At 48.0% G+C, this 23,091-nt stretch overlaps 1 protein-coding gene across 1 annotated transcript in view; it reads right to left on the reverse strand.

Annotated features, from left to right (window-relative positions):
* The window catches only part of ADAMTS3 (ADAM metallopeptidase with thrombospondin type 1 motif 3), a 205,460-nt gene that overhangs the window by 4,088 nt on the left and 178,281 nt on the right, over positions 1–23,091 (reverse strand). Inside the window, exon 20 of the mRNA XM_060247412.1 lies at positions 20,485–20,602. Coding sequence (XP_060103395.1) covers positions 20,485–20,602 — 118 coding nt within the window. The remainder of the gene's footprint in view (positions 1–20,484; positions 20,603–23,091) is intronic.

Below are 23,091 nucleotides of genomic sequence, written 5' to 3' on the forward strand. Positions count from 1 at the left end.
ACAACTCATTTACATATGCCACACATCCCTGACATCACCGGAAGGTGTACCGAAAATTGCATCAGCTCAGCATCGACCTTAAAATGCTTCTTGAATTAGAACTGTCCTAATAAAACCTTATTCCCCACATACTTTTAAAATCACTTTCTCTTATAATAGCCACAGCGGCATGATGAAGGTTTCCATCTGTCTCGCTTTATATGTTTTGATTATTCCCCCCCCCCGCCGCTTTTTTCTTTTTTGTGGGCGAAAATATTAGAAAGCTTGTCGAAACTTTCAGCAAAATTCTCACCGAGGGTTTGAACAATGGCACCCGGAAGCAAGTATTTTTTTTCTGAGGGGGAGGGGGGGTTAAAGAAAGAAAGAGCACAATTAAATTTAGAGGTACTGGAGCCACTTTCAAGAGGGGTTTAGATAAAAATATGGAGCACAGGTCCATCAGTGGCTATTAGCCACAGTGTGTGTGTATATATAAATTTTTTTTGCCACTGTGTGACACACATGGGCCGTTGGCCTGATCCAACATGGCTTCTCTTATGTTCTTATGGTTCTGGGAGCTCCTGCCCAAAATGAGGCCTGTCACTTAGAGCAGCGGTCCCCAACCTTTTTGGCACCAGGGACTGGTTTTGTGGTAGACAATTTTTCAAGGGACGGGGTGGGGGGGGTTGGTTTCTGTCAGGAGTTGGGGGTCACGAACCTCGGGAGGGGTCAGGTGGCTGCTCCAGGGCATATTTGCAGGGAGAAAGGTATGCCTCAGACCGGGCAGCTGGGGGAGGGGGTTGACTTCACCTTGTCCCCAACGGCTCCCCTCGCACTCTCTGGTCATGCCTGGCTTCTCTCTCTGTCCCCTTCATTTCGACCGTACCGTGCTCTTCCTCCTCGGCTGTTTCCTTCCCTTAAAATGCATTTCTTCTGAGCTTCCCCCACCTCCTCCCACTTCAGGTACCTCAGCTTTATTGCCGCCAGCTGGGCACTTGCAGGCCTCCCGGAGCCCTACCCTTTCATCTTCAAGGGAGGCGGCTGCCTTAGACCATTAGGGGACGTCCCCCGCCTCTCCCCTGAGTCTGGAACTGGTGTCGGTTGGATCCTCGTCCGGCTGGGTACCCTCCGCCCTGGCGCCCTGGGGGAGGGGGGAAAGGGGCCAGGACGGTGACGGGACCTGGGACCCAGCGTCCGGACAGTTTCGAATCACAATTCAGAAGTTCTTATATAATTCAATGAATATCAAAATTCATTCAATGTATGATTGACATTACGCAAAGACGTCTTAAAGGCGTAGAACACCCTCTCAAGGCATCATCGTGTTTCTTGATGCACGCCAGTGATTAAGTCCAAAATTCGCTGAAGACCATTTCAATGTGGTTTTCACTGCAAAATTCATAGAATACGAAGCTGGTAATCACCATCTTTTATGTGGTTCTCAAAGCCCCCCACAATGGGGCGTCTCTAATTCTGAGACACCCCATTGTGAGGGGCTTTGAGAACCACATAAAAGACGGTGATTACCAGCTTCGTAGTCTATGAATTTTGCTATGAAAATCACATTGAAATTGTGTTCAAAGAATTTTGGACTTAATTACTCGTGTTCATTAAGAAGCACTATGACACTTTGAGAGGACTTTCTATGCCTTCAAGACAGCTTTGCATTGTGTGTATCCCATACTGAATGGATTCTGATATTAATTGAATTCCGTAAGAATTTTTGAATTGTGATCTGTTTTTCAGGATTGTGAGATGGCATATATTTGCATCGGTCTACGAAGCGGCAGCTAGATGAACGCTGGTCAGCAATGCTTTCAACTGATCCTGCATTTTGAGCAGGGGGGTGGTTAGACTAGATGGTCTCCATGGCCCCTTCCATCTCAACCATTCTATGGTGCTATGAACAGAGTTGAGTGAAGGAATGGTCTAGTTTCTGGGGTAATTCGGCTGCAGGCAGGCCTTGAATTCAGCAGGAGCTCACAGGAAGGCAGCTCCTGAACTTTTCTGAGGGTTCTCCCTCCTCCTCCCCACCTATGATGATGATAAGATGATATTGGATTTATATCCCGCCCTCCACTCCAAAGAGTCTCAGGGAGGCTCACAATCTCCTTTCCTTCCTCCCCCACAACAGACACGCTGTGATGAAGATATGGACAAGGTAGATGAAGATATTGGATTTATATCCCTCCCTCTGCTCCGAAGAGTCTCAGAGCGGCTCACAATCTCCTTTCCCTTCCTCCCCCACAACAGACACCCTGTGAGGTAGATGAAGATACTAGAGTTATATCCCGCCCTCCACTCCGAAGAGTCTCAGAGCGGCTCACAATCTCCTTTACCTTCCTCCCCCACAACAGACACCCTGTGAGGTATATGAAGATATTGGATTTATATCCCGCCCTCCACTCCAAAGAGTCTCAGAGCAGCTCACAATCTCATTTCCCTTCCTCCCCCCCCCCCACAACAGACACCCTGTGAGGTAGATGAAGATATTGGATTTATATCCCGCCCTCCACTCCAAAGAGTCTCAGAGCGGCTCACAATCTCCTTTACCTTCCTCCCCCACAACAGACACCCTGTGAGGTATATGAAGATATTGGATTTATATCTTGCCCTCCACTCCAAAGAGTCCAAAGAGGCTCACAATCTCCTTTCCCTTCCTCCCCCACAACAGACACCTTGTGAGGTGGGTGGGGCTGGAGAGGGCTCTCACAGCAGCTGCCCTTTCAAGGACAACCTCCGCCAGAGCTATGGCTGACCCAAGGCCATGCTAGCAGGTGCAAGTGGAGGAGTGGGGAATCAAACCCAGTTCTCCCAGATAAGAGTCCGCACACTTAACCACTACACCAAACTGGCTCTCCAACCTACCTACCTTGTCCATTGAATAGCAGGTGCAGCTGCATAACAATTCCTGGATCAGGAGAGCAGGCAGCCAGCCAGCCACCAGGGGCTTTGCCACACCCTCAGCAGCCCTCATTAACTCCTGGGGAAGCCTGCACCACCCTTTCTCCACTTATGTGATTTTGGGTGGCGGGTGGCTTGCTGGCCTTTTCACCGTGTGTGTGTGGGAGGGGGCAAAGAGAGGCTCAGGTGAGCGAGGCCTGCTTGGGCTGGCTGGATCTCTAGTCAGCCCATGCAGGCCTCACTTGCCTGGGGTTCTCCTTTCTTGAATCGGGTTGCTTTTGGATGGTGGGGGGGGCAGCATAGGCTAATGAGTTATGCTAATGAGCTCCACCACCTATTTTTCTACAAAACGACCCCTGGCTGCAGGTAGCAGCGCTGTGTGGGGGTCAGAGGAGAGTCTGCAGTTCTCTGGGGGAAACTACTCTGAAACTCACTTCCACAGAAGCACTCTCCGTCAATCTTTTTGAGCTTAACGGTAATGCTTTCAAAACTTGCAGTGCCTCTGGAGGCCAGGCTAAGCACCTGCTGAAGCCAGATTACCGACGCATTAAAAAAAAAAATCCCATTTGAACACAGGCTTTGGACGGAAAAAAAAAAAGAAAGAGTAGCTGTCCAGCTCAGAAACCTCTTGCAACGTTGGCCGTGACACCCGCATTCCTTGGAATGTGCTGCAGCCACGTTTGGGTTAACGTCGAGCTCTTGGAACCTCAGCTCAGCTTAGAATCACGGAGCTGAAAAGGACCCCCCCCCCTGCACAATGCAGGAAATTCACAAATACCTTCCCCTAAAGTTCACAGGATCAGCCTTGCTGTCAGATGGCCATCTAGCCTCTGTTTCAAAACCTCCAAGGAAGGAGAGCCCACCACCTCCCGAGGAAGCCTGTTCCACTGAGGAACCGCTCTAACGGTCACGAAGTTCTTCCTAATATTTAGCTGGAAACGCCTTTGATTTAATTTCACCCCGCTGGTTTTTTCCCCAACCTTCTGGGGCAATATAAAACAATTCCACATGTGACAGCCCTTCAAGTACTTGAAGATAATGATCATATCACCTCAGTCATCACCTCTCCAGGTTAAATGTACCCAGCTCCTCCAACCATCGCTCACAGCACGGTCTCCAGACCCTTACCATCTAGCCTCTGTTTAAACAACTCTAAGGAAGGAGAGCCCACCACCTCCCAAGGAAGCCTGTCCATTCAGGAACCACTCTAACTTTCAAGATAGAAGTTCTTCCTAATGTTGAGTCGGAAACTCTTCTGATTTAATTTCAACCCACTGGTCCTGGTCCTACCTTCTTGGGGTCACAGAAAACAATTCCGCACCATCCTCTATATGACAGTCCTTCATGTACTCGAAGATGATTAGGGCAATCTTAGGGCAATTTGCTTTTTCTTCTCAGAAGTCCTTCACTCAGTCTCTCTTTCTCTTACAGCAAGAGATGCAGCTAGGAACCTCTCTCTGTCTCTCCTCTTTCCTATCAAGTACGTTCGTTCCTAAATAAACGTTTCTCGACTATTTAATCAGGTTGTGCACTGTTGCCGTGCCGGTCGTTCTGCCAACACCTCTTTCCTCTTTCACAGTTCTGGAAGTGTGGAACACAGTTCTGCTGAGGACGTGGGGTTGATTTACCCCCCCCCCCATTCCTTTTCACTCCAGGCCACAGACCTACGGGACTCCTTCTCTGCACAGATTCCAAGAAATAATCTTTCCAGGAGATGGAAAGGGCTGCAGGAGTGAAAGTAGGAAAGCTCTGCACGCTATGGATGACTGAAAACAGGGGTGGAATTCTAGCAGGAGCTCCTTTGCATATTAGGCCGCACCCCCCTGATGTAGCCAATCCTCCAAGAGCTTACAAGGCTCTTTTTTGTAAGCTCTTTCAGGATTGGCTACATCAGGGAGGTGTGGCCTAATATGCAAAGAAGCTCCTGCTAGAATTCCACCCCTGGCTGGGAACCATAGCATTCTGTTCTCTCCTTCCCAGCATAGGGATTTTTCCCGCCTCCCCAATTTCAATACTTCAAAACTATGTCAAGGTAATAGTGGTTTTTTAAAAAGTTATTCAAACAAAAAGCACAGTTTAGCATCTGATTTGATTTCTCTCCACATGTAGGACTTCCTTGAGGGCACACCTATTCCCGGCTCGACTTTCTGACTCATTAGGCATGCGTCATGCAAACGAACAACATTCACTACAAGTAGCAGAAACATAACAATGATACGTGTGTGTGTGTGTAAAATCACTGGATACAATCTCCATGTGCTCAGTGAATCAATAACTATACAGATCTTAAGTAAAACAGAAAAGGGAGAGGCTTCAAGAGGGGAATGGATAAGCATATGGAGCAGAGGTCCGTCAGTGGCTATTAGCCACAGCTTGTTGTTAGAACTCTCCGGGGCAGTGACGCTCTGTATTCTGGTGCTTGGGGGAGGGGGGCACAGTGGTATGGCTTCTAGCCCCACTGGTGGACCTCTTGATGACACTTGGGTTTGAGTTATTTTGGCCACTGTGTTGGACTGGATGGGCCATTGGCCTGATCCAACATGGCTTCTCTTATGTTCTTATGTGACACAGAGTGTTGGACTGGATGGGCCATTGGCCTGATCCAACATGGCTTCTCTTATGTTCTTCTGTGACACAGAGTGTTGGCCTGGATGGGCCAGTGGCCTGATCCAACATGGCTTCTCTTATGTTCTTATGTGACACAGAGTGTTGGACTGGATGGGCCAGTGGCCTGATCCAACATGGCTTCTCTTATGTTCTTATGTGACACAGAGTGTTGGCCTGGATGGGCCAGTGGCCTGATCCAACATGGCTTCTCTTATGTTCTTCTGTGGCACAGAGTGTTGGACTGGATGGGCCAGTGGCCTGATCCAACATGGCTTCTCTTATGTTCTTATGTGACACAGAGTGTTGGACTGGATGGGCCACTGGCCTGATCCAACATGGCTTCTCTTATGTTCTTATGTGACACAGAGTGTTGGACTGGATGGGCCATTGGCCTGATCCAACATGGCTTCTCTTATGTTCTTATGTGACACAGAATGTTGGACTGGATGGGCCACTGGCCTGATCCAACATGGCTTCTCTTATGTTCTTATGTGACACAGAGTGTTGGACTGGATGGGCCATTGGCCTGATCCAACATGGCTTCTCTTATGTTCTTATGTGACACAGAATGTTGGACTGGATGGGCCACTGGCCTGATCCAACATGGCTTCTCTTATGTTCTTATGTGACACAGAGTGTTGGACTGGATGGGCCATTGGCCTGATCCAACATGGCTTCTCTTATGTTCTTATGGCAGGGGTGGCCAAACTGCAGCTCGGGAGCCACATGTGGCTCTTTCACACATATTGTGTGGCTCTTGAAGCCCCCACCATGCTGTCGGCCAGCTTGGAGAAGGCATGGGAGACTTCCCCTCAAGGACTTGGGGGGCAAGTTATCCCCTCTCCATTATTTCCTCAATCCTTCCCTGAAAGATCCCATAGCCCCGAGAAGGCCAACCTTGCTTCACATAAGAGCCACATAGAATAAACATCAGATGTCTGAGAGCTGCATGACAGGGAGGGAGGGAGAGGTAGAAAGAAAGCAACTTTAATGTTAAGTGCATTCCCCAACCCACTGGCTGGCTTGGCTTGAAGAATGCATTTAAAGAGAGAAATGCCTTCTCCAAGCTGGTCGACCGGATGTGGGGGCTTTAAGAGGCTCACAGTATGTGTGATGGAGTGATGGAGAAATTGGGATTAGGAGAAGATTTTATAAGAATGATTAAGGCGATATATACTGAACAAGAAGCAAGACTCTTTATAAAAGCTGATCTGACGGAGAAAATGATTGTTGGTAAAGGAACAAGGCAAGGTTGCCCTCTATCTCCGTTGATATTTATAATGACATTAGAGATTTTGCTTAGGCAAATACAAGACGACAAAGAGACAGAGGGGTTGAAATTGAAAGGTTTTTCTTATAAATACAGAGCGTTCACTGATAATGTAATGTTTATTAATGGAAATCCCTTATCTGTGACACCATCGCTGCTTCGTAAAATACAGGAGTATGGAGAATTGGCAGGCTTTTATATAAATAAAGAAAAATCGAAAATCTTGTGTAAAAATATCACTAAGAGTCAACTGGAGGAACTGCAAAGTGCAACAGAGTGCGAGTCACTTCAAAAGTAAAATATTTAGGAGTGGACATTACCATGAAAAATATAGATTTGTATAAAAATAATTATGAAAAGCTTTGGCAGAAAATTGATGAAGATTTGATAAAATGGAACAAATTGAACTTGTCGATGCTGGGCAGAATCGCAACAATTAAAATGAATGTTCTACCAAGAATTATGTTTTTATTTCAAACAATTCCAATTGTGAAGGACAATAAACAATTTACCAAATGGCAAAGAAAAGTTTCAGAATTTGTATGGGCTGGAAGAAAACCAAGGATCAAAATGAAAATTTTAACCGATGCAAAAGAAAGGGGAGGTTTTCAGTTACCGGATCTAAAATTGTATCATGATGCAGTGTGTTTGGTATGGATTAAAGAATGGATGACATTATTAAATAAGAAACTGTTGGTTTTAGAAGGCCATGGAAATATTTCTGGTTGGCATGCTTATATGTTGTATGGGAAAAATAAGATGGATGGTTTTTTCTCACCCCATTATATAAGAAGAAATTTGCTAAGTACTTGGACAAAATATAAAAAAATATGCTGATGAGAGAAAGCCGCTATGGATTGTGCCAACTGAAATAATAAAATTATCCTCAGAAACAAATGAAGGGATGTGGTTAACGTAAAATCAACTATTAAAAATACATGGAGGAAAGGTGGGACTAAAATCAGCTGAAGAATTACAATATAAATATAATTGGTTTCAACTACAACAAATTAAGAACTTGGTGGAGCAGGACATTAAAAATGAAGGTATAAGATAGGAGCAAACAGAATTGGAAAAACTGCTGTAGGAGGTTAATGAAAAGTTGATTTCAAGGATTTATAAACTACTATTGAAGTGATCTACAGAAGATGAAGTAGTTAAATCTCAAATGATAAAATGGGCAATCAATTTCAACAAAGAAATACAAATGGAATCTTGGGAGTACTTATGGAAGAACTCTATGAAGATATCAACATGTTATAACATTGAGGAAAACTATTTTAAAATGCTGTATAGATGGTACATGACACCTAAGAAACTGGCAAAAATGAATAATCAGGTGTCAGACAGATGTTGGAAATGTAAAAAACATGAAGGATCTTTCTACCATATGTGGTGGACTTGTGAAAAAGCAAAACAATTTTGGCAAATGATTCAGAAAGAAATGTCAAAAATTTTAGGTTATGACATCAAAAGGTCTCCAGACTCTTTTTTGTTGGGATTACAAATGGAAAGTTTTCTGAAACAAGATAGAACGATGGTGTAGTATCTGCTTACAGCTGCAAGGACATTGTATGAGCAGTTATGGAAGCAAAATAAAATACCAGAAAAATGGGATTGAATCTTAAAAGTTATGTCATGGAGTGAAATGGACAAACTTACAAGAATTTTAAAAGACTATGATTTGGAGAAGTTCAAGAAGGAATGGGAGAAATTTCAAAACTACGTTGAAAAACAATGGAAAGTAAGGGGACATTTAGTGATTTTTGATAAAAGCTGAATGAGGTGGAATAATGGACTAAAGTTTATAAAGGGCAAATTTCTCTTCTGAAATATGAAGATGAACTTATAGAGTTAACTTTTCAGAGCCAGTTTGGTGTAGTGGTTAAGTGTGTGGACTCTTATCTGGGAGAACCAGGTTTGATTCCCCACTCCTCCACTTGCACCTGCTAGCATGGCCTTGGGTCAGCCATAGCCCTGGCAGAGGTTGTCCTTGAAAGGGCAGCTGCTGTGAGAGCCCTCTCAACCTCACCTACCTCACAGGGTGTCTGTTGTGGGAGAGGAAGGTAAAGGAGATTGTGAGCTGCTCTGAGACTCTTCGGAGTGGAGGGCAGGATATAAATCCAATATCTTCTTCAATATCTTCATCCCTCCCCCTAGCAGCCTCTTCCTGGGAAAACTATGGCCGTAGTTGGGCTATAACTTGGACCCCATATATCTGGTCACTGCACCTCAAAAAGGATATTATAGCATTGGAAAAAGTCCAGAAAAGGGCAACTAGAATGATTAAAGGGTTGGAACACTTTCCCTATGAAGAAAGGTTGAAATGCTTGCGGCTCTTTAACTTGGTGAAACATCGACTGCGGGGTGACATGATAGAGGTTTACAAGATAATGCATGGGATGGAGAAAGTAGAGAAAGACATCCTTTTCTCCCTTTCTCACAATACAAGAACTTGTGGGCATTCAATGAAATTGCTGAGCACTCGGGTTAAAACAGAAGGAAGTCCTTCTTCACCCAAAAGGGTGATTAACATGTGGAATTCACTGCCACAGGAGGTGGTGGAGGCTACAAGCATAGCCAGCTTCAAGAGGGGGTTAGATAAAAATATGGAGCAGAGGTCCATCAGTGGCTATTAGCCACAGTCTGTATATGTGTGTGTGTGTGTATAATTTTTTTGACCACTGTGTGACACAGAGTGTTGGACAGGATGGGCCATTGGCCTGATCCAGCATGGCTTCTCTTATGTGCTTATGTTCTTATCCAATCCTTCCCAAATGTGAGGAGCATGTAGAGGACCATCAGCTGGAGATCTCTGGTGAGTTTGGTGCCCCTAACTTGCACAGGATCCATTCTATACACTCCTGAATTTGCACTTGTCAAAATAAGGTTCAGGAATGTAGAGAACAGAATCTGTAGACAAAGGAAGGGGAGGCAACCCCTCCACTCCCCAAAAAACAATTGTATTAAGAACCAGAAGGTTAAGGATTCAAGAGGGGATTGGATAAAAATATGGAGTAGAGGTCCATTAGCGGCTATTAGCCACAGTGTATCACTGGAACTTTGGGGCAAGTGATGCTCTGTATTCTTGGTACTTGGGAGTGGCAACAGTGTGAGGACTTCTATTGTCCTGACTCTGCTGATGGACCTCCTGATGGCACCTGGGTTTTGGGGCCACTGTGTGACACAGTGTTGGACTGGAGGGGCCATTGGCTTGATCCAACATGGCTTCTCTTATGTAAGAAAATCTAAATACAAGGGCCCAAGAGTTCTGTGGATAAACTTGAAACCAAATATACATTTATTACAAATTCAATTAAAAATATAAAAGGTAAAGGTAGTCTCCTGTGCAAGCACCAGTCGTTTCCGACTCTGGTGTGACGTTGCTTTCACAACGTTTTCATGGCAGACTTTTTTCGGGGTGGTTTGCCATTGCCTTCACCAGACATCTGCACTTCCCCCCCAGCAAGCTGGGGACTCATTTTACTGACCTCGGAAGGATGGGAGGCTGAATCAACCTTGAGCCGGCTACCTGAACCCAGCTTCCACCGAAATTGAACTCAGGTCGTGAGCAGAGCTTAGGACTGCAGTACCGCACGTTTACCACTCTGCACCACGGGGCTCTCAAAAATATAGGCCCAAGCAATAGCCTCTATTCAGAATGCAAGTTTTGCATTTAGAATAAAATTTTGCAGAAGCCAAAAGAGGCTTTATGACCCCTTAATGACGAACGCATTCACTGCGACCAAAACATATGCTACAATAGATCCATTCATCTTTGCAGAACCACACTGCTTCCTTTGGGTTTTGTCGCAACAGAATAACGCAGCGGCCCCAGTGGTCTCCGATGTCTTTTATAGGGAACCTGGAGTCATCTGGGGGTGTTTAAAAGGAGTGTTAAAATCCACTTTCCTCTCTTATGCCAAACCTAGCAGGAATGTGAACCTGATGAAGTCCTTTTGGTCAGCATCGCTCTTTTCAGAGGGGATAAACTAATTAGAAAATCCTATTTCACAAAAAAGGGATAACCATGGCGTGAATCTTTGCATCACTGCACCTCTACTGCCCTCTAGTGGCCAGAAAGCTACAAAACCCCTCGTACTTCACGAATTTGCAAGGAACTGCGTCGTTCCAAAAGTCAGTTGGGTTATGAGTTGGACGCTGTGGATCTGGCCTCCTAGTGGAGGGGCTTTCCTCTGAGGGAAGAAGCCTCCTCGTGATGCTAGAGGTTCCTGTACACTTAGATGTGAATTTTACATAGTAACAGTCGGGGTGGAATTCTAGCAGGAGCTCCTTTGCATATTGGGCCACACACCCCTGATGTAGCCAATCCTCCTGGAGCTTACAGTAGGCCCTGTACGAAGAGCCCTGTAAGGAATTCTAGCAGGACCTCCTTTGCATATTAGGCCACACACTCCTGATGTAGCCAATCCTCCTGGAGCTTACAGCAGGCCCTGTAAAAAGAGCCCTGTAAGGAATTCTAGCAGGACCTCCTTTGCATATTAGGCCACACACCCCTGATGTAGCCAATCCTCCTGGAGCTTACAGCAGGCCCTGTACGAAGAGCCCTGTAAGGAATTCTAGCAGGACCTCCTTTGCATATTAGGCCACACCCCCTGATGCAGCCAATCCTCCTGGAGCTTACAGCAGGCCCTGTACGAAGAGCCCTGTAAGGAATTCTAGCAGGACCTCCTTTGCCTATTAGGCTACACCCCCTGATGTAGCCAATCCTCTTGGAGCTTACAGCAGGCCCTGTGTGAAGAGCCCTGCAAGCTCTTGGAGGATTGGCTACATCAGGGGGTAGTATACAAAGGAGCTCCTGCTATAAAAAAAGCCCTGATTGGAATCATCCCTAGTCAAGACATGATGACGACGACAATGATGATATTGGATTTATACCCCGCCCTTCTCTCTGAATCAGAGTCTCAGAGTGGCTTCCAATCTCCTATATCTTCTCCCCCCACAACAGACACCCTGTGAGGTAGATGAAGATATTGGATTTATATCCCACCCTCCACTCCGAAGAGTCTCAGAGCGGCTCACAATCTCCTTTCCCTCCCTCCCCCACAACAGACACCCTGAGAGGTAGATGAAGATATTGGATTTATATTCCACCCTCCAATCCGAAGAGTCTCAGAGCGGCTCACAATCTCCTTTCCCCTCCTCCCCCACAACAGACACCCTGTGAGGTAGATGAAGATATTGGATTTATATTCCACCCTCCACTCCAAAGAGTCTCAGAGCGGCTCACAATCTCCTTTCCCCTCCTCCCCCACAACAGACACCCTGAGAGGTAGATGAAGATATTGGATTTATATTCCACCCTCCAATCCGAAGAGTCTCAGAGCGGCTCACAATCTCCTTTCCCCTCCTCCCCCACAACAGACACCCTGTGAGGTAGATGAAGATATTGGATTTATATTCCACCCTCCACTCCGAAGAGTCTCAGAGCGGCTCACAATCTCCTTTCCCCTCCTCCCCCACAACAGACACCCTGTGAGGTAGATGAAGATATTGGATTTATATTCCACCCTCCACTCCGAAGAGTCTCAGAGCGGCTCACAATCTCCTTTCCCCTCCTCCCCCACAACAGACACCCTGAGAGGTAGATGAAGATATTGGATTTATATTCCACCCTCCACTCCGAAGAGTCTCAGAGCAGCTCACAATCTCCTTTCCCTCCCTCCCCCACAACAGACACCCTGAGAGGTAGATGAAGATATTGGATTTATATTCCACCCTCCAATCCGAAGAGTCTCAGAGCGGCTCACAATCTCCTTTCCCCTCCTCCCCCACAACAGACACCCTGTGAGGTAGATGAAGATATTGGATTTATATTCCACCCTCCACTCCAAAGAGTCTCAGAGCGGCTCACAATCTCCTTTCCCCTCCTCCCCCACAACAGACACCCTGAGAGGTAGATGAAGATATTGGATTTATATTCCACCCTCCAATCCGAAGAGTCTCAGAGCGGCTCACAATCTCCTTTCCCCTCCTCCCCCACAACAGACACCCTGTGAGGTAGATGAAGATATTGGATTTATATTCCACCCTCCACTCCGAAGAGTCTCAGAGCGGCTCACAATCTCCTTTCCCCTCCTCCCCCACAACAGACACCCTGTGAGGTAGATGAAGATATTGGATTTATATTCCACCCTCCACTCCGAAGAGTCTCAGAGCGGCTCACAATCTCCTTTCCCCTCCTCCCCCACAACAGACACCCTGAGAGGTAGATGAAGATATTGGATTTATATTCCACCCTCCACTCCGAAGAGTCTCAGAGCAGCTCACAATCTCCTTTCCCCTCCTCCCCCACAACAGACACCCTGAGAGGTAGATGAAGATATTGGATATATATTCCACCCTCCACTCCGAAGAGTCTCAGAGCGGCTCACAATCTCCTTTCCTTCCCTCCCCCACAACAGACATCCTGTGAGGTAGATGAAGATATTGGATTTATATCCCACCCTCCACTCCGAAGAGTCTCAGAGCAGCTCACAATCTCCTTTCCCCTCCTCCCCCACAACAGACACCCTGTGAGGTAGATGAAGATATTGGATTTATATCCCACCCTCCACTCCGAAGAATCTCAGAGCGGCTCACAATCTCCTTTCCCTCCCTCCCCCACAACAGACACCCTGAGAGGTAGATGAAGATATTGGATTTATATTCCACCCACCACTCCGAAGAGTCTCAGAGCGGCTCACAATCTCCTTTCCCCTCCTCCCCCACAACAGACACCCTGAGAGGTAGATGAAGATATTGGATTTATATCCTGCTCTCCACTCCGAAGAGTCTCAGAGTGGCTCACAATCTCCTTTCCCTTCTCCCCCACAACAGACACCTTGTGAGGTGGGTGGGGCTGAGAGGGCTCTCACAGCAGCTGCCCTTTCAAGGACAACCTCTGCCAGAGCTATGGCTAACTCAAGGCCATTCCAGCAGGTGCAAGTGGAGGAGTGGGGAATCAAACCCGGTTCTCCCAGATAAGAGTCTGCTCTTAACCTCTACACCGAACTGGCTCTCTGATTCAATGAAGCTGTCTTGAATCAGACCCGTGGGTCATCAAGGACACTATTGTCTACTCAGACTGGCAGCAGCTCTTCAGGGGCTTCTAGAAATCTTTCCCATCACCTCTTGCCTGGTCCTTGTTAAATGGAGATGCTGGGGATTGAACCTGGGACCTTCTGCACGCCTAGCAGGTGGTCTGCCACAGAGCTCCGCCCCCCCCACATGGCTGCCTTGTACTGAATCAGGCCATTGGTTCGTTAAAGGCAGTATTGTCTACTCAGACTGGCAGCTGCTCTCCAGGGTCTCAACTGGAGATCTTTCTCAACACCCGACTGCCAGATCGCTTAACTGGAGATGCCGGGGATTGAACCTGGGACCTTCTGCATGCCAAGCAGATGCTCTGCTTCTGAGCCACGACCCTTCCTGAACAGGAAAAGAACCGTTCAAATACTCTGAATTGCTAGAGGCACCTTTATACGTAGATGTGAATTTTTATGTAGTAATTTTTATGTAGTAATTGTACAAAGCCGCTCTGAGCCCACTTTGGCGGGGGAGGGTGGGATATAAGAATACAATTATTATTATTATTATCATTACATGCGATGGGTTGGATCTCAACGGACGATTTCTGCTAATGGAAAGTGATTTCTGCTGATTCACTGATCTTGATCTCCTGATGCTTCTAGGCGAGAAATGTCCTGTCCCACAAGAGCTTAATTTCTGGAGTTTATAGAAAATGCTCTTAAAAGCAATATCTTTTTGCTTCCTCTTGACCTTAATAAAAAGGGTTTTTTTAAAAAAATAATAATTCAGAACTCAGATTTTTCTCCCCCTTGTAAAGAGCAATAACATTTAGTCGGTCAATAAAGATTTAAAGAGCAGACAGTTCCAGGGGCTTTTGTGTTCACTCACAATACCCAATTTTTTTTTAATTTGCTGACTGTTATTGTTGCCTGTGTGACTGTAACTCTTTGGGATTTCTAGCACTTTGCTATACAGAACACCATCACGATGTTCAAGGCCGATACAGTCTCTTGACCACACGGTTGTGTGACTGGCCTAAAAAAAAAAAAGTCAGAAAAGGTGTATTAAACCTTGGACAGGCTGGAAAGCTGGGCTAAAATCAATAAAATGAATTTTAACAGGGAGAAATGTTAAGTTCTGCATTTGGGTAAGAAAAATCCAATGCATGGTTATAGGATGAGGGAGACTTGCCTTAGCAGTAGTATGTGCGAAAAGGATCTAGGGGTCTTAGTGGACCATACGCTGAACATAAATCAACAGTGTGATGCGGTGGCTAAAAAGGCAAATGCAATTTTAGGCTGTATCAACAGAAGTATAGTGTCCAGATCACGTGAAGTGATGGTATCACTTTACTTTGCTCTGGTAAGACCTCACCTTGCGTTCAGTTTTGGGCACCACATTTTCAGATGGATATAGACAAGCTGGAACGGGTCCAGAGGAAGGCAACGAAGACGGTGAGAGGTCTGGAGATCAAGTTCTATGAGGAAAAGTTGAAGGAGTTGGGGATGTCTAGCCTGGAGAAGAGGCGGCTGAGAGGTGATATGATCACCATCTTCAAGTACTTGAAGGGCTGGGGTGGAATTGTTTTCTATGGCCCCAGAAGGTAGGACCAGAACCAACGAGTTGAAATTAAATCAAAAGGGTTTCCGGCTCAACATTAGGAAGAGCTTCCTGACTGTTAAAGCGGTTCCTCAGGAGGAGGTGCTTGTGAGTTTCCTGCATTGTGCAGGGAGTTGGACTAGATGACCCTGGAGGTCCCTTCCAACTCTATGATTCTAAATGCCATTGCTCCTTGCTAGGTAACCAAGGTCAAAGAGCTGGAGGAGATGTGAACCATGAACTGATAGTGGGCACCTGTGGTGATGACAGCTTAGCAAAAACCCCGTGCAAAACCCCAGCTTTCGCTTGGCGTGCTTTGGCTTGAATTATAACGGTCAGGGCAAAGGTTTATAAGTTGGGGGAACTGACAGAGAGGTCAGTTCCGACAACGCGTGTGTATGCCCATGAAGCTGGAATAAAGATCTTGAATTTCAACTGCCTTTTCCTTGACTCTCAGTCTGACATTTTGTCAGAACTGCCTTATCACCCTGGCCTAGCCTAACCCCAGACTCACGATGGCTGGTGAACAGGACCAGGCTACGGGGATTACTAAAATGGACGGTGAGGAAGAACCCAAGCCCGAAGGGCCACGGGTCACCCTGGACACCTTGATGGTGTGGAGGAAAAACTGGGGCTCCATGGATTTCTGGGAGAGTATTATCGGAGATTTGAGAGAGGACCCCCAGCAGCACCACCGACTTTCGGGACTGCAATGCTCCTACCACCCATGGGGGTTCCAAGGCGACGAAAGTCGAGGGGAGGACCCCCGGACTGGCGAGCCGGGGGACGTGACTGCGGAGTGGATGCAAGAAGCTTTAGCCACTCAAAGTACCCAACTCCGGGAGGAAATGCAAGCCATGCATGCCTTCATGATCCAAGAGATGCAGGACCTCGCCTGGCAAGTGCAAGCGATGGGGGAGCGGATCGTAGCTGCACTCCGCCCCCCTGCAACCAGCCCCTGAGGGAGGGGAAAGACCGCTGATTCCCGCTGATGGGGGAGCCCCTGCGGGAGGCGAACAACCCGTGGGTGGCGACCGGGTGCCACAACCTCAACCTGAGCTGGAGGAGCCTGTGGTGGTGCCAGGGGGGCCCTGAGTAAGTGAAGCAAGATTTGATGGGGACCCATTGGAACTAGCCTACTTCATTGTGACTGTATGAGGGCACCTCAGCGTCTGGGCTCGTAATTTCCTGATGGAACAGTCGCGAGTAGTGTACATTGGCAGCTGCCTCTGGGGCCTGGCGGCCCAGTGGTATCACCCTATTAGAGAGGTGATCCCCTGCGCTGAACTCAGCCACGAACCTCCTGAGGGCTCTACGACGCCACTTAGAAGACCCTCTACAGGAGACTAATGCGATAGCGGCCCTACAAGATCTGAAGCAGGGCGCTGGATCAGTCCGAGAGTTCCTCAGCGATTTCCGGGTGCTGAACTCCGAAGTTCAGCGATGGGATGACGGGGTCAGGATCGAGCAATTCAAGAGGGGCCTCAACTCTCACATATATGGAGAGGCCCTAAAACTGGGGGAGCCACGAGACCTGGTCGGGAGCCACGAGACCTGGACCCAGCTAGCTTGCAAAATAGAGGATCGCAATAAGATGATTGCCCTCCATAAGAAGCAACAAGGGGGTCCCTCAAAAGAAGCTTGAGAGAAGACACCCTGACCCAATCTACCCAAGCGTGCCCCTGAACAGCTTTCGCGTGAGGAGCGCGACTGGAGAGCCAAAGCGAAGTTGTGCTTCAAGTGCGGCCGGAGGGGAGGGGAGAATCACATCGCCAGCAAATGCCCAAGCAACCTGGAGGAGCCGCGGACCTCCACACCTCTGAAGCCAGAGGCTAAGAAGAAAACCGGCGGTGCTGAAGTCCCAATGGCCAAGGCCAAGTCAGCAGTGCTGCAGTTCCGTGAGGCGATCCCCGAGGAGTCCGAGGAGGAGGATGGAGAGGCCCATCTGCCAGGAAACGACCCAGACTTGCTGTGAGGAGCGTGCAACAGCAGGTCAGAGCCACGGCTGCACCACTACGGGTGAGATTATGTGGGACTTTGTATTATGTACCCATAACACTAGTAAACCCCGTTACGAAGCGATTCTCTTGCATCAGGGCCCTACTGGACTCAGGATGCTCCAAAGACTTATTATCCCCGAGCTTGGTGGAAGCGCTAGGATTTTAAACGGTGCCCCTTCAAGAATCCTATGTATTTGAGCAAATGGACAGTTTCAGTTTGTTTCAATTTATATCCCGCCCTTCCCACCGAAGTGGCTCTGGGTGGCTTACAACACATGGACAGGAGTCCAATGAAGGGGGAGCAATGTAGGACGGGGACCGAATTGTGTGCCTTGCGGGTGGAGGAACACTGGGAACCTCGCACGCTCATTATTGCCCCAGCCGCCAAGTTCCGAGCTGTCCTCAGCCTGGAGTGGCTGGCTGACCACGACCCGCTTGTCCAATGGAGCGGGAGCGCCATTCACTTCTTGGATCCGGGGTGCGAGAGTCGCTGGTGGAATAAAAAATGGAGCCCACATCCCCCTCCCCAGCTCGAGAAACTTTGCATCACCAGAGTTGAAGGGCCCAGTTTGCCCCCCGAGTATCAAGACTTGCAAAAGGTGTTTGATGCCCAGGAGGTGGATGAGCTCCACCCCCTCCACAGATCCACTGACTGTGCCATTGAACTGGTGGAGGGGGAGCCACTTCCCCTGCATCTGTGCTTCCAGAAGCTATGGTGGAGCTATGGCAGCCGGGCAGCGGCACGCGATGTGCGAACTGCATTGCTGCCAAGCTTGTATATTTCCCTGGCACCCTCCCCCTCCTGGTCTGTGCTCCAGGCAGATGCCTAAGGCTGCCTAATGGATGTCACAGCTGTGGCTGTGTCTCAGTGGCAGACATAGGATCGTTTTTTATAAAAATAGGTGGCGGAGCTCATCCAGGGACTGTTATGCAGATGCACCTACTCTTCAACGAACAAAGAGGTGGAACTCTCAGAAGCAGGAGGTGGAACTCTCAGGAGAAGGAAGAACTCTCAGGAGGAGGTGGAACTCTCAGGAGAAAGGAAATCTCAGAAGGAGGAGGTAGAACTCTCAGAAGCAGGAGGTGGAACTCTCAGGAGAAAAAGGAACTCTCAGAAGGAAGAGCTGGAACTCAGAAGGAGGAGGTGGAACTCTCAGGAGAAGGAGGAACTCTCAGAAGCAAGAGGTGGAGCTCTCCAAAGGAGGAGGTGGAACTCTCAGAAAGGCACACCCTCTCCCTCCTCCCTGGTCTGTGCTCCAGGCAGATGCCTAAGGCTGCCTAATGGATGTCACAGCTGTGGCTGTGTCTCAGTGGCAGACATAGGATCGTTTTTTATAAAAATAGGTGGCGGAGCTCATCCAGGGACTGTTATGCAGATGCACCTACTCTTCAACGAACAAAGAGGTGGAACTCTCAGAAGCAGGAGGTGGAACTCTCAGGAGAAGGAAGAACTCTCAGGAGGAGGTGGAACTCTCAGGAGAAAGGAAATCTCAGAAGGAGGAGGTAGAACTCTCAGAAGCAGGAGGTGGAACTCTCAGGAGAAAAAGGAACTCTCAGAAGGAAGAGCTGGAACTCAGAAGGAGGAGGTGGAACTCTCAGGAGAAGGAGGAACTCTCAGAAGCAAGAGGTGGAGCTCTCCAAAGGAGGAGGTGGAACTCTCAGAAAGGCACACCCTCTCCCTCCTCCCTGGTCTGTGCTCCAGGCAGATGCCTAAGGCTGCCTAATGGATGTCCCGTCTGTGGCTGTGTCTCAGTGGTAGACATGGGATCGTTTTATATAAAAATAGGTGGTGGAGCTCATCCAGGGATTGTTATGCAGTTGCACCTACTCTTCAACGGACAAAGAGGTGGAGCTCTCAGAAGCAGGAGGTGAAACTCTCAGGGGGAGGTGGAACTCTCAGAATCAGGAAGTGGAACTCTCAGAAGGAGGAGGTGGAACTCTCAGCAAGGCACAGGAGCTGTGCTCCTGTGAGCTCCCACTGAATCCGAGGCCTGGAGCCATCTGCATTGGAGACAGATGGTCCCAGGTTTAATCTTCAGCATCTCCGGTTAAAAGCGACAGGTAGCGGGCAAGGTGAAAGCCCTCTGCCTGTGACCCTGAAGAACCTCGGCCAGTCTGAGTAGATAGTCCTGGCTGACAGGGAGAAAGCATATTAATTTGAAATGTGGTAAGCTCTTGGAGGATTGACTACATCGGGGTGTGTGTGGCCTAATATGCAAGGGAGTTCCTGCTACAAAAAAAGCCCTGGATGAACCAAAGGTCTGATGCACTTCCCAAATGAACGGGGTTTCCACGCAGGGCCATTTTTATAGCAAGGCATCCAGAAATGGGAAGACTTGCCCTTTTTCAAAGGGTGGAACATTCCGGACAAGATCTTTTCCCCTGCCAACTTCCTTACCTTGTTGTGCAAGAGAAACCACGGGGATACGTGCAATACAGACGCTGCCGAAAAGACCCACAAGAACTTCCGTTTTGCTTTGGACTGAGAACAGCAGAATGCTACTTAGGATTCAAGACGGTAGCCACACTGGTCTGAGGCAGCAGAACAAAATCTGAGTCCAGTGACATCTTTAAGACCCCCACAGTTTAATTCTGGGTGTAAGCTTTCATGTGTACTTCTTGACAGCCAGTGCGGTGCAGTGGTTAAGAGCAGTGGACTCTAACCTTGGGAACTGGGTTTGATTTCCTAGTCTTCCACATAAATGCAGCTGGCTGACCGGGGGGTCAATCCCAGTTCTCTCAGAGCTCTCTCAGCCCGACCTACCTCACAGGGCATCCGTTGCGGGGAGAGGAAGGGAAGGAGATTGGAAGCTGCTCTGAGACTCCTTTGGGTAGTGAAGAGCAAGGTATGAAAACCAACTCCTCCTCCTCCTCCTCCTCCTCCTCCTCCTTTTTGTTGTTCTTCTTTTTGTTCTTCTTGCTCTCGTTCTTCTTTTCCTCCTCCTCCTCCTCCTTCTTCAGCTTATGTCCAGAATAAAACTTTGTTGGTCTTAAAAAGTGCCACTGGAGCTCAGCCTTTCTTCTGCTACTTAGGACTGTACCGCAAATGTCACGCATTAGCCCATGCAAAGGGAGAGTGATGTTTCTGCTTACCGTTGCAGGGAGCGAGCTTGCAAACCCGTATCGATTCTGGCTTTTCTCCATCACACTGCTCACCGGCACGGCATAAAACCTGCCTGGATTCGGTCCCTTCACCGCAGGTCACCGAACACTGCAGAGGAAAACAAGAAAGAGCACTGCTAGAGAATCCAAAATCAGAAAGCTGCAGTCAGAGCCCCTTCATCTGCCTGGCCTCGAATGCTGAGTGGGACTTCCTCTGTTCAGGCCCATGGAGAGGCAGAGAAAGCATGTTTCCAAACGAGACCCTGGGACACTGAAGCTTTCAGAAGAGGGGTAACACTTTTGTCTCATTTCTCCCTCCCACTGCATAGCACCTCTGTTAAGTCTCTTGCCTTGAAAACCCCACCAGGGGTCACCAGAAGTCAACCGCAACTAACTTTCAATTGCTGAAATATACTCGGGGGTGGAATTCCAGAAGGAGCTCCTTTGCATTTTAGGCCACACCCCCTGATGTAGCCAATCCTCCAAGAGCTTACAAAGCTTTTTTTTTTTTTAAGCTCTTGAAGGATTGGCTACATCAGGGGTGCGTGGCCTAATACGCAAAGGAGCTCCTGCTAGAATTCCACCCCTGAATATACTTAAACAGACTAGACTACAGGTCACTTCAAACATGAGATAAAACAATGGATTATTTTAACCGGGATTCGCTCACCATCACCAACATCTCGTTTTGCCTCAACAAGTGCTGTTTTCGTTGCCTTCTCTCTCTAGCTCAAGAGGTGGCTGACAGAATTAAACCAGGATTCATCCTGAATGTCTGTGTTTGTACATCACTCACAATCATAGTTTAGCTTCTGGGGCCCCAACCTTTTTGAGCTTGTGTGCACTTCAGGAATTCTGACACAAATGGGTGAACAAAATGGCTGCCAGAGGAAGAAGGAGAAGATGATATTGGATTTATATCCTGCCCTCCACTCCGAAGAGTCTCAGAGTGGCTCACAATCTCCTTTACCTTCCTCCCCCACAACAGACACCCTGTGAGGTAGATGAAGATATTGGATTTATATCCCGCCCTCCACTCCGAAGAGTCTCAGAGCGGCTCACAATCTCCTTTACCTTCCTCCCCCACAACAGACACCCTGTGAGGTGGGTGGGGCTGGAGAGGGCTCTCACAGCAGCTGCTCTTTCAAGGACAACCTCTGCCAGAGCTATAGCTGACCCAAGGCCATTCCAGCAGGTGCAAGTGGAGGAGTGGGGAATCAAACCCAGTTCTCCCAGATAAGAGTCTGCACACTTAACCACTACACAAAACTGGCTCTCAGACCACAGATTTATACCCTGCCCTTCTCTCTGAATCAGAGTCTCAGAACGGCTTACACTCTCCTATACTTCTCCCACAAGAGACACCCTGTGAGGTAGGTGGGGCTGAGAGGGCTCTCACAGCAGCTGCCCTTTCAAGGACAGCTATGCCAGAGCTATGGCTGACCCAAGGCCATGCCAGCAGGTGCAAGTGGAGGAGTGGGGAATCAAACCCGGTTCTCCCAGATAAGAGTCCGCACACTTAACCAGTGCACCAAACTGGCTCTCACCCACCCACCCCAAAGAAAGCCCAAGTGAAGGGGAAAAGAGGAGTAATTTTAAAGAATACACTTGGAAGGAGAGAGAGAGAGAGAGAGAGAATAATGCCAACATTGTGGTGGTAGCTGCTGCAGAACAGCTATTTGGATTTGCACAGCCCATGAGATATCCAATATCCATTCAGAAGCCCCGATGGGCAACAGAGCATGCCCACTTTCTTGGAGAGTGCCAGGAAAGGTTTCAGTAGGCACCTCGGTGCTCATGGGCACCATGTTGTGGGCCCCTGGGTAGACTAACTACGATTGATACACTGGAAATCCTACTGCGCCGATTCGCTGCACTGTCCAGCTCCACCATCTCATCAAAACTGTTCTGCCAAGCTATTTCGTTTCTGGAAGAATTGTAATTGCTTTTATTAATAGATGATTTTAAAGGGATTTTTATTTTTGCGGTGCTCCGCCCTGAGCCCCTGCGGGAGAACGGGCGGGATATAAATAAGCTATTAATAATTAATAATAAAAAAATAATAAAAGGTTTCAGATCCTGATTTGATGGATGAAGCTGAAGAAGTGACCTACGGCTCATGGAAGCTCATGCTGGAATCAAGGCTTCCAGTCTTGTAAGCGTGACCAGATCTCTCTCTTTTTTTTTGTTATAACCGACCAATATGGCCACCCCTCCAAAAATATGAATGGACAGGCTTTTTTTTTTTGTAGGCAGGAGCTCCTTTGCATATTAGGCCACACACCCCTTCGTACAGGGCCTACTGTAAGCACCAGGAGGATTGGCTACATCAGGGGGTGTGGCCTAATATGCAAAGGAGGTCCTGCTAGAATTCCTTACAGGGCTCTTCGTACAGGGCCTGCTATAAGCTCCAGGAGGATTGGCTACATCAGGGGGTGTGGCCTAATATGCAAAGGAGGTCCTGCTAGAATTCCTTACAGGGCTCTTCGCCCAGGGCCTGCTGTAAGCTCCAGGAGGATTGGCTACATCAGGGGGTGTGGCCTAATATGCAAAGGAGGTCCTGCTAGAATTCCTTACAGGGCTCTTCGTACAGGGCCT

This window comes from Heteronotia binoei, chromosome 9 (assembly GCF_032191835.1).
Source record: "Heteronotia binoei isolate CCM8104 ecotype False Entrance Well chromosome 9, APGP_CSIRO_Hbin_v1, whole genome shotgun sequence".
Lineage (NCBI taxonomy): Eukaryota > Metazoa > Chordata > Lepidosauria > Squamata > Gekkonidae > Heteronotia > Heteronotia binoei.